Source organism: Protopterus annectens, chromosome 12.part0, assembly GCF_019279795.1.
Source record: "Protopterus annectens isolate FY-2018-M chromosome 12.part0, PAN1.0, whole genome shotgun sequence".
Classification (NCBI taxonomy): domain Eukaryota; kingdom Metazoa; phylum Chordata; order Ceratodontiformes; family Protopteridae; genus Protopterus; species Protopterus annectens.
This window is the reverse complement of record NC_056746.1, coordinates 1284196228-1284213727: the sequence shown is the minus strand read 5'-3', so window position 1 is coordinate 1284213727 and position 17500 is coordinate 1284196228. Positions and strand designations below refer to the sequence as shown.

General features: G+C 42.1%; 1 protein-coding gene across 1 annotated transcript in view; it reads right to left on the bottom strand.

The window, feature by feature from the left end:
• The window catches only part of TPX2 (TPX2 microtubule nucleation factor), a gene marked incomplete in the record, with an annotated part of 1896622 nt that overhangs the window by 237560 nt on the left and 1641562 nt on the right, over positions 1-17500 (bottom strand). Inside the window, 1 exon segment of the mRNA XM_044089016.1 lies at positions 14928-15074. Coding sequence (XP_043944951.1) covers positions 14928-15074 — 147 coding nt within the window.

Sequence of the window (17500 nt, the reverse complement as noted above, 5' to 3'; positions counted from 1 at the left end):
GTTTGAACTGCTATAGTGCCCGTGGGAAGAGAGTCCTGAAGGGCTCGCAACGATAAAAGCACTGCTCTCATCTCTACAGCATTTATGTGCAGGTGGCATTCTAATTGTTGCCACGTGCCCTGGACAGTCCTGCCCTGATAATGCCCCCCCCACCCGATCAGGGAGGCATCCGTTGTCACAGTGGCAACTGGAGGGGGAAGAACAAAGGGTCTGCCCTGAAGAAGTTGAGGGGAGACCATCCATCAGGCGAGGTGTTTCTTGCAAGTCAGGGTTATCAAGATGTTGTGAGTCATAGGAAGTTGTTGGTAGGACCAATGAGAGAAAAGCATCCACTGAAGAATTCTCATGTGGAAGCGGGCTAAGGGAAGAAGGGGAATCGCCGCTGCCATGAGGCCCCAATGTTTTCAGTACTAACTTGACTTGAACTTTGTTGGACTGAATCAGAAGGTGGACATTCTGTCGTATAGCTATCACTCTCTGAGGTGTTAAAGTTGCAGACATTTCTGTGGTGTTTAACAAGGAGCCTATGAAGTTTATACATTGACAAGGTGACATGAAGGATTTTGCAAAATTTATGGAAATACCTAACCTGTTTCAAATGTGAATGGTGTAATCCCTGGTTATGATAAGATGCGGCTTGGTGGTAGCAGTAATGAGCCAGTCGTCTAAATATGGAAACACCTGGAATCCCTTTTTGTCTCAGGTGAGCCGTGACCACTGCCAAACATTTGGTGAACACCCGAGGGGCTGTGGTGAGACCAAAGGGCAGGGCTCTGAATTGGTAATGACTGGCTCCCAGCCGAAAGCGGAGAAACCTCCTGGAGCACCCTGTGTACCTTTATGTGATACTAACACATCCAGATGTCTCTGCCCAAGAAGGGCAGAATGGACTGCATTGTTACCATCCGAAATTTTGTCTTCTGCACAGCTTTGTTCAGTCTGCTGAGATCCAAAATGGTTCTCCAGTCTCCTGTCTTTTTTGGTACCAAAAAGAACCTGGAGTAGATTCCGGATCCTAGCTGGTCTGCTGGGACTGCCTGGATGACTCTTTTTAACAGCTTTTCTATTTCGAGCTGTGCCTGACCCCTTTGTCCGGGTGGTACGTCTGGGAGGGGTCTTGGCAATTGGTTTGGAGGGGAAATGAAGGGGATTTTGTAACCCTCAGATATGATCAACTGTACCCAATTGTCTTGAGAGGGATTGCCAGGCTTCCGGGTACAGAGATAATCTTCCCCAGACTGCCTCCAAAGGTGGACAGTCAGGCAGCTTCTCAGGGATGCTGAAAGGATTGGTCAGGGAAAGACTCCCTGGAACCCTGGTTCTGTGGACCCCCTCTGCCCCTGGGGCGGCGTCTATTGTTGTCCTCCCCTGCCTCTAGGGGGAATTTTACCATGTGCGGCGGGCGCAACTCCCTGTGGTTTACGGAACCACATCTTTCCACCCCTCTGACCTTTGGGGTATGGTCTAGATGGTGTGGAAAAGTGGACTCTCACGGCAGAGAGAGTCTTACCATCTTGCTCGCACCTGGTGAGGGTATTCTTCACCTGAGGTACAAACAATTCTGAACCATCAAAGGGGGTGTTGGTGAAGGACGCCTTGAAGGGATCAGCAAAATTACAGAGTCGCATCCAGGCATGACGTCTCAACGCAACACCTGTGCCTGCGGCCCTACTCGCTCCATCGGCTGCATAAGAGATAAGCCGCATGAAGGAATTGGCAATGGAATTCAGGGTAGCCAGCTGGGAGTTAATCTTGTCCTGATACCCCGCAACAAAAGGATCCTGTACAGTTTCACCCAGTTCTTTGAGCAAATCTCTCTGAAGGCGGGTGAAATGACAAATAGTTCAGCGACTGCATAGCAAAGGTCGCTGAAGCAAATGTCCGCTTACCGTACCTGTCCATGGTCCTGGACTCTGGTAGGAGGATGAACATGTACAGAAGGGATCAGCTAATTCCTTCTTAGTGGCGGCTGCTACCACCATAGCATCTACCGAGACACATTTGGTGAGAAATGGCTTGTCCACCGGAGCAGAAATAAATTTTGAAGGCCTCCTAGGGGTAGGTTCCATGGAGTCAGGAGCTGCCCACGCCTTTCTGGCCACCACTTCCATCAGTGGATCGAAGGGGGGGGGGGGACATCCAGGAGGTGGAAGGGCGAGATCCAAAGGCATCAAGGTAAACAGACTCGTCCTCGGAGGGTTTGAGTGTGGACCAATTCCCCCTCTGTTTCAGGATCTCTAGTATGTCGAAAAAGGAGACATCTTCAGAGGGGGATCTAGGGGAGCCCTCAGACTCATCCAAGTCGGTGTCCGAGGTTAGAGACTCAGGGGAGTCTACGTGCTTCCTCTTGCACTTTCTTTTCCTAGGTGGCTCTCCTGAAGCTTCAGGAGAGGCCTCGGAGGAGGATGAGACACCCAAAGTGGGTACCCTATGCGTTGAATCTCTGCTATCAGTTGCAAGAGGATGGCCAGAGACCGTAACAGGCAGTGTAAAGGGAGGAGCTGAAGAACCCAACCTTGGAGCGGACACTGGATCCAGCACGCTCCTCATCACCTCGAAAGCCCCCCTATCAGGCACCGAAGATAGTCCCGGCTCCGAAGACACCAGAACCGCCCCCAGCACAGACAGAGAAGGCTCCGAGAATGATGTCAGGGCCGAACTAACCAAAGCCGATGCTCCGAGAGGGACAGCGGGGTCGGACAAGGGTCTGATGCCACTCGCCCCCCCTCGGAGCCGACAAAGGAGTCTCGGCACCCGGACTTCTCCACGGACAGTACCAATGAAGAAGTCAGAGCCAACGACGCCGGAGCCGAAGGTGGAAGTTTCGGCTCCGACGTGGGCAAGGTTACGGTTCCAACAAACTCCGGCTCCGAACTCGACTGGAGAGTCAGAGGAGGAATTGAAGGCGGCACCGAGGGAGCCACAGTCTGGTGAGACTGGCTTTGGAGCATTTGGGCCAGTGCCTGAGATTTTATGAGTCTACTAACCACCCTCTCGATATCGTGGTCGGAAAGCCTAGACGACCTGGAAGAATGAGTCCTATGACTCAGCTCCTACAGAAGGGGTGATCTTGGAGCCGATCGGACGGACTCTAATGAAGGAGATCTAGAGCGCTTGCGCGCTGATGTCGGCTCCGATAGAGGTTTCGGAGCGGGTACGATCTTGCTCGCATCGGCTCCGAATGGAGCCGATGTCGGAGCAATCTCAGTTTCGCCAGCCCTCGACTCAGAAACTGGAGCCGAGGGCTTGGCGGGCTTAGACGACTTCCCCAAGCCAGACTTGGACGGGGAGTCATCAGGCTTCAATAAGCCCCTCAAAATAAGCTTATTACGACGCTTCTGCAGGACTCGAACTAAATCCGTGGCAGACGGAACAAGAGTCCTGCAGGTGCAAAGGTCCCAAGCAGTAGACGCAAGAAGTGTGACAGTCTGTCAGAGACATTTTCTGACAGCACGAGTCACACTTCTTGAATCCTGAGACCTTAGCGTCTTTGGACATGTTATCCTAAAAACAGTAACACAGTCAGCACACACACTCGCTCGACTTTCACACAAGGGGGAGTTAAAGGGGCTGACTAAAACAACTCACACACACAATAAGGGGGAGAGTAAACAAAAAACTAAAGCCCGTAGGCCCGATTAAAAAAATTAACTAAAGGGGTGGGTAGGGCTTAACGATAAATTACTAAAAAGTAATTAGGTAAAAACATCGATGGGGAACTAATCTAAAAAACTAACCAAGTTTAGGAAGAATTTGCTGAAATTTCTTTTACTGACCTGAGCCGGCAAAAAAAGGCAACCTCGCAGCGAAGCGGCAAACGAGATCTGGGGAGTTAGCGCATGGTATTGTGGGATATAGGGCTGCCTCGAGCCGGTAAAAAATAGCTCTTGAGCTATAGTATAGGCAGAGTCTGAGCCGAGGATCGGCTCCGAACCCATCCAGCAAGAATGAAGGCGAGAATGACAACTTAACATGGTCCAGTAACTCATTGAAGGGTGGAAACACCCAGGAGGCGGAGGGTTGGGCTCCGAAGGCCTTGAGGAAGACGGACTCCTCCGCGGAAGGGGTTTTGGATGGCCAGTCGCCCCTCTGTCTCAAGATCTCCAGGATATCGGAGAACAAGACATCGTCAGAGGACGACTTAGGGGACCCTTCCGCATCAAGGTCGGTGTCCGAGGTGACAGACTCATCTGGGGAATCTATGTGCTTCCTCTTGCACAATTTTTTCCTGGGGGGCTCTTCAGCCACGAACTCTGAAGGCTCCTCGGAAAACAGGGGACCACACAAGGAGGAATCCTCAGGCCTAGGAACCGTGCTGTCCGAAGACAGGGGGGCACCAGAAGCTCTAGTCGCCGTGTCTAGGGAAGGAGTCGCAGATTCAGGTGAAGTCACTAGAGACTTGGCCAGTGCACTCCTCATAGCCTCGAAGGCGGGCCCACCAGAATCTGAGGAGAGGTACGTCTCCGAGACCATGACCGGTGTCGGGGTTCCCCTAGCCAAGGCACCAAGATAGGGGCCAAAACCAGAAGCCCCGACGAATCCCCCTTGGGCCCGGCTGAGGACACCCGAGAACCGAAACCTCTGGAAGGCACAAACAGGGTTGGAGCTGACGTCGGTGCCGATAGACTAGCAGCGGGTCTCGGAACAGACTCAAGGACTTCACCCAACTCTACGAACTCCGACAACACCATGGTTGTCGGAGGAGGAAGAAACGGTATCGAAAGGGCCGTCTCTGGGGACGAAAATAATTTGGATAAGACAGGCGACTGGAGGAGCCTCTGGACCACCCTATCTACACCCGAATCTGAAAGCCTGGAGGACCTAGATGAAACAGAAGGGGGCCAAGAAACTTTTTCTATCAGCTCAGAGACCAAGCTTGGAGGCCGGCTCAGAGACCAAGCTTGGAGGCCGGCTCAGAGACCAAGCTTGGAGGCCGGCTCAGAGACCAAGCTTGGAGGCCGGCTCCAAAAGGATCGGAGCCGAAGCAGACTTGACCAGAACCGAAAACCCTTTCGGCGCAGACTGCTCAGGAGCTGACGAAACCGACCCTAGAGCAGAAACACTCTCCTGCGGCTCCGAGACCAATGGAGCCGGAGGAGACCCAGATTTAGATCCTCTATCCTGCGGCTCCGAAATCAGTGGAGCCGAGGAAGGGAACAGAGTACCTGATCTCTCATCCCGAGACTCCAAAACCAGTGGAGCAGAGGAAGGAGACCCAGATTTAGATCCTCTATCCTGCGGCTCCGAGGCCAGTGGAGCTGAGGAAGGGGACACAGATTTAGCTCTTTTTGCAGGCGGCTCCGACAGACTTGTCAGAACCGAAGACTTCTTTTGCTTCGATTTTGAGGAGGGAGAAGAAACCAAAACTTCCTCGAAGGCTGGATTGATCAAACCCTTCAGGATCAGCTTATTTTTTCTCTCATGTAGGACACGAGAGGAGAAGGCATGGCAAACACTGCAAGATTCTTGCAAGTGTTTAGCCCCTAGACAATAAACACAGATGGCGTGGCCATCTGTCAACGACATCTTGTAATTGCATTTTGAACATTTTTTAAAGCCCGATGGCTTATGTTCCTTTTCTTTGCCAGACATACCAACTGTAACTCACTCAACACACAAGGAGGGAAGGGGGGGGGGCTCTAATTTAAACGCTCGACAAGAGATAGGTCAAAGGCCCTCTAACTCAAACGGGCCTAGCCCGCCAAACAGAAGGAATTACCACAACAATCCAAAAAGACAAACACAGTCAATCATAATGGAACTAACAACAAGATAGCTATTAAAATAGGAAGTAAAATCCAACACTAAAAACGTCTGAGAAATGCAGCCGCACACAGCTATAATACAGCCTGCGATTTATTGCAAAAAAAAAAAAAAAAAGTCAAAATACAAACAGCTGTAAAGGATGGATTTAGAGCTTTCTTCCACCTAAAATGTGGATTTCATCAGAAATCCACATTTTAGGTGGAAGAAAGCGCTAAATCCGTCCTTTACAGTTGTTTGTACTTTGACTTTTTTTTTTTTTTTGCAATAAATCGCAGGCTGTATTATAGCTGTGTGCGGCTGCATTTCTCAGACGTTATTAGTGTTGGATTTTACTTCCTGGTTGCTGTTTTTCAACACTATTACAGCTATTAAAATAGCTGTTAGAGTATAAACTTTAAAGCTAACAGCCAAAAAAGCGACCAAAAGGCCAAAAAAGAAGGGTACTTAGCCACAGCCAAGTCGAGACCACGTCGTTACTCTAGGAGCGGCAAACGACATCTGGGGGGTTGGGTGTGGTGCATCCTGGGATAAGGGGTTGGCCCAGCCAATGAGAGACTTCGTGCTAGTGTATCGGCCGAGTCGGAGCATATTCTCGGCTCCGAGCCCATTAGTTATGAATGTAGGCGAGATAGGATCACATTACATCGGAGGTTCATTATGTATGTATGAGGATTTCCTTACTATGAATATTTAACCCTGAAGGGTTTGTAATTTCAGTGTATGAGAAGTGGTACAAAAGCAATTATCGATGGGGTATGGCTTTGTAGGTGGTAAGGCAACGTTTGAATTTCCTTCAGGATTCTTGGCTCATATGAAAAAACACTGTCAGAGTAAAAAGTTGGATTTTAGTGCAGTCCCTCTACGTTACTGTTTTTGAAGAATGAGCTGTGTTGGCATTGTAGAGAGAGGAATGGTCTTTTAGAGTTATGTGCTGGGGTGATGGCCATGCTTTGTTATATGCATGCTGGACCAGTTTTTGAGATGATCATTTCAATGGCTACCAAAAACAGAGTTAAGCAGATGAAGAAAACAGGTATGTGTAGATATTTTACTGTTGAGAGACTGTCAAACAATCGCATCACTGACTTCAGCTGCTGTACCATGTGCACTAATGGAGATAGAAATGGGCATGATTTTGTATTTGCTGCAATGTTTTATGAGTGAGGAATGTATGTTTTATAGTACTGGTATTATTCAAGTTTAACTTTGGTATGGCGGAGGCAGTTATTGACATGTGGATAGGATTTTCCGGATTTTTCACTTATGATTTCATGTTGATGTGTTACAGTGAGTCAGTTTATTTTTTAATAGGTGCAAATGAGCTGAGTATTTATTTACAGGTTATGTGGGTGCATAGACAAAATATTTCTGCAACAGATTACACATGCATGTGTCTGCCTTTATATTAGATTAGTCCTGTCTTGTTTGAGGGTAACGGACTGAATACGAAAGATCAGCAGTAGCTTCCTGATGAGGTTCTTAATGTATGTGCTGCACATAGCAGCATAGAAGCTATAGTGGGCAACTGATCACAGGGCTATACCATGCCTGGAAATGTACAGCTTTAAACAGACACTAAATGCACTTGCTATTCTGGGGTTGCTTAGGTACCTAGTGATATAATCTAAAACTGACATTCATCCACTGGAATCAGTTAGCCTAGTTACACAGAGGTGTCATTCATGTCTCAGCAATTCGCAACAGAGGAGCAGTCAGGAACATGCAGCCCAAGCGGTGGAAGACACTGTTGGGCTGCTTTCTTGAGTTTATTTGTAGGCAGAACTTGACAGAATATTAATTTGCTAGTGTGGATATAATCACAGTTTGAATATGGTGGGTAGTGATTCAAGGGATTACAATTGTTACCCTTGTTTCTTGTTGTGTTATCTCACATCCATTTCCCAGATGAGGGATGAGAGTTCTAAGAAGAGTTTTTGATGTAAGGCTGCGCCCAAGACTTTAAATGAACAGAGATGAAATTATCTTTATTTCTGATTTGATGATTGTTGTTGTTGACGCTAAGTAGGGCTGTTATGCTGCTGTGACTAGGATGACAGCCGTGCTGAATTTTGAACAGAAGGCTGTAATGAGTAGGTGGTTAGTGTGCTGGATGTGTGATAGTGCTGGGATAACAGTGGGTCTGTAATTTAACAAATCACTTACCACTTTTATGCAATGGGATAATACAAGTTTTCCAGATATCAGATATATACTTTTTGATTATGTAACTGTTAGCATGAAGATGGGGAAGGTCAGGGCATCTGCCTCCAGTTTTACATATTCAGCCAGTAGTGAATCGGTAGTTAAAGTTGCTGGCTTTAGCTTAAGTAACAGTTTTCTAATGGTGGAAGTCTTAAAATTTTGGAATGTGGAAAAGTCACTCATTGTCCAGTGAGCCTGGAGTGTGTAGGTGGGCACCATATAGGATGCATGGTTGTCAGACTAGGAATCAGCCAATCATCAGCGATTATAAACAGAAGGAGCAATGACCAAAGGGCTACACAGTTACCATTTCAGTTACTTGTTTACAGATAGCCATGGTGAGACCAGATACAAATGCACAGAAGTGTAAGGTAAAGACAAAGAAAAGTGCTGAAGACCATATCGCACAATACAGTAACGTACAATGTAACATGTATACCAAGAAATGCACTCCTCTAGTAGACAGAAGTCAGCACAAAATAAAACATGAACTTAAAAGAATAGATCAGTGGGTCTACCAATATTAAAACTTGCATCACTCTTAGTTTTACAGAATTAGAAACAGCCAGATCATAAAATTTAGGGCATTTCATTAGTAATTCGAAATCAGCACTTTAAACTAGAAAATGAAGATGTGCTTTTTATAGAGCCACCCGCATGTCAGGAAGCCAGTACAGCTGGTTAGTATTTAGAGAATAAAAACAATAAAGCATGAATGAAAAAAGAGAGAAGACTGTTTCTACTACTGTTTGAACCTTGCATTGCTCATAAGATTGATATCATATGAGTGAATCGCACAAATTGCGAATGCTCATAATATCAAATGTACTAGACCTTGAACTCCCCCCCGCTAAATATATATTCCAGAGATCACACTACAGTGAGGAAAGGGCAAATATCCCATTCTCTTCACTGTACCGCAATCTAAGAAAAGGCACTTTGAGGTCCGGTACGTTCGATATTATGAGTGTACGTTCGATGTGAGTGTTTGCAATTTGTGCGATTCGCTCATATGATAAAGACCCTGCTCATATGCTTTCTACAGAGCCAGTAGTAATCATGCCACAAAATCATTGCACTTAGCTAACATTCAGAAAACAGTGCAAAATAAAATATGAAATCAAATGAGCTGAACAGTTTACTGATGTTTCAGCTTTGCATTATTCATATTGTTTACTGATGTTTTAGCGTTGCATTATTCATATGCTGTCCTGCAAGGCAGTAGCAAGGCAGGTCATTACATTTCTGAAAGGCTACTTTTCTCCGAGATAAAAAGCACAGGTGAAACTAAACGATTCAAAGAAAGCTGTTGCGAGTACAACTGCAATTTGAGATGGAATCTGGCAAAGACCCTTGAAACTTCCTGTAAATGCCCTTCCCCCAAGCCCCACAGAGGAAGCTGGGACATGCTCAGAAGGGTAAACTGAAAATGTAAACAAAGACAGAAACAAAACAAAGAATCTCTGGGACTGTCCCTTGCAGGGGTGTCCAACCTTTTGGCTTGCTGGGGCCGCATTGAGTGAACAGAAATGATCTTGGGGCCGCATACAAAATATATCATATAGTTAACTCTTTCGTTTCTCTGGAAGACCACAGTTGACCTCCTGGCTGTACTGTAGGTGCATTTGAACAATGAATAAATGTAATAAATGTCTAATATTTGCCTTAAAATTCTAATTGTCTAATCTAACAGTTAACTCTAACATCTTATAATATATATATATATATATATATATATATATATATATTTTTCTTTTTACAAATAAACAGATATTCACTAAAGCACTAGCATTTCTCACTGGGAAAACCATTCCAGCAGTCCAACTACGTAACATGTCAACATCAGCAGTCCTACAATACTATAATCCACAAAAATAACCCAACAAATTTCCAATAAAGTAAAGAATTCACATTACTGACTTAATAAAACAAGTCTGAATAAGCTACAAGAGGGTCTCACCCAAACAAATAACTGGTGCCAGAAATATGGCCTCAAGCTAAATGTCAAAAAATGCATCATCGTCCCCTTTGAGGAGAGTGATGTCCCCACAAATTATCACATTAATAACAATGTTGTAAGCACGCAATAAGTCGTATGGTACTTGGGCACCCAGGTTGATAGAAACCTGACTTTTGACCACCACATTGTCTCCATGTAAGGAAAGCTTTTTACATGGCCCATTTCATTAGTAAGGGTATCTCATCCAGGGACAAGGAGGTCATAACATCCCTGTATTCTTCCTTTGCAAGAGCCATTATTGAGTGCAATGCCCCTTTTGGCATGTGCCTCAGCAAAACACCCTGCCAAAAGAAAGACTAAAACCATTTCTGACAAAAAAGGTCAAAGGACTAAATTCACTTAGTTATCCAAACAGACTAAAAAGCTTCTTGCTTTCCTCGGTCTCTCACTGGCCCCTATAAATTTCATCATTGGCTTGCTTTCCAGGCTAAGAAAGATCCTGCCTTAAGAGACTTCCTCTACCTCAGAAATACTGGTTATACTTAAAACGCTCACTACAAAGACCGCAGCCTTCACTGCAACATAAACAAGCCACTTTTTATGGACAGGTTCTTGACACAAAAACCTTCAACTTCTGTAAAAAGCTCCTCTCATTATAAAACAATGTAGTTCAGCAACACGATGGCTGGATGGATAGCCATAAATGTAGTCCTTGGGTAAGTAGCATAGCCTTCATCAAACCAGATGGAAAATACACATACTAATCTTTCCCAGCTGGATGGCTAAGATCTAATATTGGTTACTCAAGTCTAGTTGCCCAAGAAGAGGGGCATGTTTAACTAAGAATTCCATTTGCAAAATTATATTCAGTATACATATTAAATCTCTCTCTTACACACACAAAAAAGCCCCTACTTGTAAAATAGGCAACCTCAGTAATCACATGACACTCACTCACTGAATGAAATTGTCTGGAAGTCAAAATATCTGGAAAAAAAAATCATAATAGAGATGGATTCATCCATGTAATTTCCCAAGACCAAAATGACCATCAATAAATCAACAAACAACTGCTCAGCAAAAAGTAAATCAATAAGAAAACCATAAACTATAATGCTACATACTGGCGTAAACATATAACTTGTGTCAATCCCCAGGTTAATCCATACCAAAAGATTGTTTCAGAGCTTCAGCTATGTACAAACAGCTTTCTCCTAAAAACTTTACTTATTGATATTTGCCTTGCTGTAATTCTAACTGTTAAAAAAAAATGTTTTAAAGTTTATTCTGTACCTCACTGATTCTCACTGTTATGAGATGTAATTTCTGCCATATTGTACGAGTACTACATCCATAATTTGCTGTCTCTCTCATGTACTGTATTATATTGTTTTGTGTTATTTTTGGAGCTTTTCTCCCTGGGCCTCCGCTGAAAATGGACCTATGTCCAGTCGACTTTCCCGGTAAAGAAATGTAAAATAAAATAAAATAAATAAAAATAAACTTCCCTCCAATCTAAAGCCATTTGACATTCAGACATTTTAATTTGTGCAGAATTACTCACAGACTGACAGTTTACTGAGCTGTAATGCTGACCTTCGCTTTTGGAAAAAAAAAAAAAACAAATTCCCAGACTTTGTCAATAGCTCAAAGTGTAGAGAGGATTTAATTATATATTTATTTATTTTTGGAAAACATCTTTAAAACTGTTAAATTGATTACACACCCAGAAACACAGAAAAGCTATTGTGATTATATAAACCACAGACTGCTGCAAGAAATCAAAGTCACATCAGCACTCTATGCTTATGTGCAAACAGATGAATCATACCTGTCAATTCTAAAAGTAAAGTAGCTTAATAAGAAGGTTATTTGCAAGGTTACATGGCAGTTAGTGTTGGAAATAAGCAGAGATATTAAAATGGCTCTGTTTTTCATAATTATGCCGAAAAGTCTTCCAAGGTAAATACAACTTCTGATTTAGTATGGAACAATACCTCTCGACCTTAGAGCAAGAATCTGGACAAAGCGAAAAATAAAAGTGGGCCACAGGCCCAAAAATAGTTGTGTGTCACAGACACCACTGAAACAACTGTAGCTGCAAACATTATACATCACTTATAATCTTTCTATCCCATTATTATCAATTAAACATTATATGGCTCATTCAGTCCTGCCTTCTTTTGCATCAAAGAAAACCATGCTTTGAAATGATAAATGCATTAAAAATAATAAAACACATTGCATCAACATCCTGCAACTTCCTACCTGCAAGCAACCACAGATCTTTCACTGAAACTAGGGCTGCTTGTTTCCCCAGAATGACAGCTCTTCCTAATTAAGTCTAATGGTATACAATCTACCAGTATCTGGACTACCTGAAATAAATTAAATTATGGCCTGTAAATTGAAAGTACACTTTGTTTAATTAAACTATATTTCTAAGCCCACTTACTATATTTTTCAGTAACATCCCAATATCCATTTCCAGGTCACTTTACAAGACATTGGCAGTGGTAGACTTGGCATCCTTCAGAACCCCACAGGCCCACGCTAATACATTGTCCATTAAATGTAAATATCCATCCACTGCAAATGGCAAGAAGCTAGGTCTTAAAAAATCTACTTCTGGCATGCGTACCCAAGTATTAGGTTTTGAAACAAAGAAACATTCTCCACAGTCCGTATGTCTCTGTCTTTAATAATCATCTACTGTTGCAGCACTCCCAACACATAAGCACACACATACACACTAAAATCCCCAACATTTAAAAGATGACTGTGCCCACTTGATTTGCCCGTATTGATGATCCGCCAAAGCTATGCTTACTGTTGTCCAATCTACCACTGCTTAGAACCCACCAATGAAAAAACAGTACTAGGTGCTTTTTTGTTTGTCTGAAAAAACAATACAACTTTATATGCTACAGTGTCACATAGTCAGTCCACTACTGACCCATTAACCCTAGGCTGCTGTCTCATTCTTACTCCCTGGAACTGCATTACCTTGGATGACTACTTTTATTTCCTAAGCAAAAGACACAAATTGGAAGATGAGGCAAAAATCCAGACATTCTTTGAAAATTCATACAGTTAAGCGGTATGAGTTCATGTTCAATACAACACTCTCCCAGTCAGGAAAGCCACAATTTAATAAAAGTGTACTCTTAATGTATGACATGTTTGTGAGCTAACTCGTTTGTGTTCAGTAGGTAGACTGATCATTATTAGCCTCTTGGTGCATGCGTCTCTCTCTCTGTCATGCACACACATACACACACTCTTCTACTTTCACGAACACAATTCTGCTTTCATGCATCCACTCACTCACTCCGTACATACCTATTAACACAAGTAAATGCTGTCCCTTTCAAAGGCAACAGCGGCAAATCCATACAAGAGTCCCTCTCAAGTGAGAACACACACACTGACTGTTCGGCGAAAAATAATGGCGTAAACACATTGACCCTTTTTTGGCTCAAAAACAAAACTAGAAGGGTACTTTGGCACATGCGCACACAGACAGCGTTACAGGTCACGGGAGCGAAAAGCACAAAAAATTGTTTTGGGGCATGCGTACATCGATGGTGCAGTTAGAGGTTGAGGGTTGCATGAAGAGCTCTGAGGGCCACAGGTTGGACATGTCTAAGGTATCACACAATGAAAACTCTAGCCTGGTTAGAATTTCCTGTAGTTCTTACTAACTGGTTTGTCTGTGACCTTTTAACATATACACACAACAAATGAAAAAGTATGTATGGGTATACTAAAAATGATACAATGTTGCTAACAAAAGATAGAGAACACACTGACTCATCCTTACATATGCACTAAAAACCTTGCAGCATGCAAGTTAAACACAAGGGGGAGTTTTATTGTCTGGTGTCTGCAGTACAAGTAACAGTCAAGCTTCTATAAGAGGTGGGTCCACAAGACTGGAAAGGGAGATTTTGCAGAAAGTAGAGTGGGAAGTTCTATGAATAAAATCTGTAACATTGTGGGCCTAGACCTGATGCTGTTTGAGGTGAAAAGTTAATTCTGAGTCTTAACAACTTAACTTGAAGAGTCTGCTGTATACTTCAACTTTTTTTTGTTACAAAAACTGCGGAGAAAACGAATCAGATATCTCTGTTGGTATATTTTCCCCCAAAGTTTGTTTTGCAACCTGGAATAAAGTAAGCAGTGAAAGGAACAAAAAATGTATTTAGTTACTTATGGGTTTAGTGTTAATTACCACAACACATACACCTGTATATAACATCTCTTACACAGGTACACAAGATATTCACAGATGCATATTATACATATGTGGGTACAGTTCAGAATGCTAACAATGGCAAACAGGTTGATGTAAGGGGTGGAAGTGTGTTTGTGAGAGTATTGGTGGGTTAGGCAAGGGGAGAACTTTCATGTTGTCCATGTTTCAGAGTGAGTCAGCTATGAAAGGATAGTGTTACAGGAAAGGGACGTTTTAATGTGAAGTGCAGGGTTAGGATTAGCCCACATTAGTAAGGCAGTAAACATACATTAGCTAAGTCTCGATATCAATGTACCACAAAGTAGAGGGAATATTTAATACTGCAAGCTTAAACATAATTAGTATTGCAAGCTGAAACAATATATACTATTAAACATATTTAAATATACAGTGCCAGTACTCCAAGAGCAACATTACTTGAAATACCAGCAGACATCCATCTTTATGGAGGTGGAAAGAAAGTGGAGCAACCTGAAAAATAATCTGCAGACACAGGAGGAATACAAGACTACGCAAAGACAACACAACAGGAAAGATAACTGGAGAACCAGGCATTCTGAGGCAACATCTCTAATCTGTTGCATCACAGTATTGCTAAGGAAACATCAAGCTGGAAATGCACCATCCCAAACCTGAAAAGAAAATACAAACTTAGACGCAAGGTAAGAGATTTCTTCTCTCTAATTTTCTTTCATGTAAATGGAAAGCACCAAACATGCTATGTCTTCAAATGAAACATACCATCTGTTCCCATCGTTCTGCCTTCATTGTACCCCTGCCATCAATGCGCAAATGAAAGGGCTCAGGATTTGTTGTTGGCTTCACTGCCTTAGGAGGCAAGCTTACATGATCAAAATCTGGAAGAGGCAATGCTTTAAATTTGGGAACCTAGGAGGGAAAATGGAAATGTTTAAATGCAGAAGATAGCAAAATAGTTACAAATTTATACAAATGTATGCAACTGATGTACTTCATTACAATTTGCTAGCAAAGTCTAGCTTCATACAAGTAAACTGTCTTGGACACGGCATTTAAAAATTTTTAAAGATGGAGTTCATACTAGATCTCACCAAGAGCAGCTTTTCATTAGTAAAGTTTAGTTGGCACAAAAAAAAAAAAAAAAAAAAAAAAAAAGAAAAAGGTTACCCTGGCAATTTTGTTGAAAATATCAGGATGGAAGTGGAGGAAGGTAGAAGCACAAAATTTAGACCTATTAAGGGTGTTACATCCGAATCTTCACCTGAATTTGGGGATAGAAATAACAAAGGTACCTATAATGAATACCAGCAGGCCTTGGTATTGGAATACAATGCTTCAAATTTCAAGGTCAGGGAGATTTTTCAGAGAGAATGGGATAGATTTGTGTCACTTACAGACATAGATGAAATATTAAAATTAAAGCCAAAGGTAGTTTATAAAAATTCATTTAATATGAAGAAAATCTTCGAGATAAATAGTAATGTAGGAAACACCAAGTTTTGTGAAAATATACATTTTATAGGGGGAAGAAAGAAAATGGGAACTTTTAAATGTGGAAGTTGTCATCAATGTGAATATATTATGAATAAAGGGGAAATTCATTTAGAAAGTACAAATAGATGGATTAGAAGTAAGGGGAACTTTAGTTGTGATACAAAAGGATTAATTTACCTTGCATCATGTCAAAAATGTAAGTCATTTTATGCGGGTAAAACAGAGAGGGTATTGAGGAGGCGTATCTATGAACATCTTTATGAAATTTCAAAAGCTAAAGAAACAAATGCTTTATACAAACACTCTAGGGAATGTGAAGGGTATAAATTCCTCTTTTTTGTATTAGAACAAGTCAAGAGAGATATAAGAGGTGGCCCTTGGGAGGAATTGTTAGAATATAAGGAACTGTGGTGGCAGATAACTCTGGAAGCAGCGAAAACACCTGGTTTAAATGACCATATTTCTCTTTTACCTTTATTAAAATTAAGGGCTGCCAAAGTGTAAAGACTGTGTTATGATCAATATGCCAGTAGATGGCGCCAATCTACTTGAATACATTGATTCTTACATGTCAAACATAAATTTTTATATACATATAATAGATATATTTTTTAAATAAAGTTTAGATTTTAATAATTATTTATGATATATATAATTTTAATATATTAATTTTAAATATTATGAAATTTATTCAAGATGTAACAAGTGAATTCTTCACTATTTTATTTAATATTTATATTTAGTGGGGACATTATATATACTTACTACTTAATATTCATGAGCCTTTTAGGAGAGCCTGATTAGTGTATTTAAATGTTTTTTTGTGATGTTTATTGGTTAATGTTTTAATTCCGAGCTATTTAAGATGTAATTAGTGGTATTATTTGTTATCTGATGAAGTCCAAGTTGTATGTGGCGCCAGTAATGAATCAACTGCGTTAATATGCTGTTTGTGATGCTGTTCGTGGATATTGAATAAATCGAGTGATTTTTGCTAACTGGTCGGAGTGCCCCTCTTTTGCCTACTGCGCTCTTTCGGATATTGTTGGCACAGAAGCAGTACTGATAAATCCTTAAAGCAGGGAGGACAACTGCTCTGTTCAGCAGTTATTGATCATTCTGTTCTGTTAAGTGTGATACAGGAAGAATGGCAATCATAAAAAAATGACAGAAAAAAAAAATCAGGTATTGAAGGGTCAAGCAGCTGAAAAAAAAAGCAGCGCTTAAAAAATCTTAACTCAAGTTAAGCTTTTTCTGCTACTTACCAGCAGGCAGAAGCAAAGAAATGCATCCAATGATCAGAAGAAATTCCAACACAAACTACAGCTTTCACGTCACTGAGAGGGTTATTGTGAAGTGCTTAAGCATTATGTTAAACTTGAACTTGCAGGAAACAACTCAAATGTCTCACTAAAGCAAAGCATCAGTCATACAAATTCACCACAACCAGCACCTATGTTCTTACCATATAAATTAGTCTACAACATACCCTCTTCTTCCTTGAGATCGTGGCTGGAAGTGTATTCACCAAACCACAAGGTTGATTCTGTATAACTGACATTTGGGATATCCATTACACTTAAGACTATTACACAAACCTATTCATCCTATGCCACTAGTGAGCTCCTGCCTGCAGAGTGGCGTTTCCATATTCATAAAGGATGCGAATACCTCCAGACTGGGTAAGATAGTGATTCAGGTCATAGCCTGCTATAGATCCCCAACCATGTCCCAAGACTCACACTCCACATTCCTAAGCACCCTGGAGAATAATAGGGTCCAACCAAACACTCATACTGTGAAACTTCAGGTACCCCTCCATTAACTGGAAAAACTAAGCA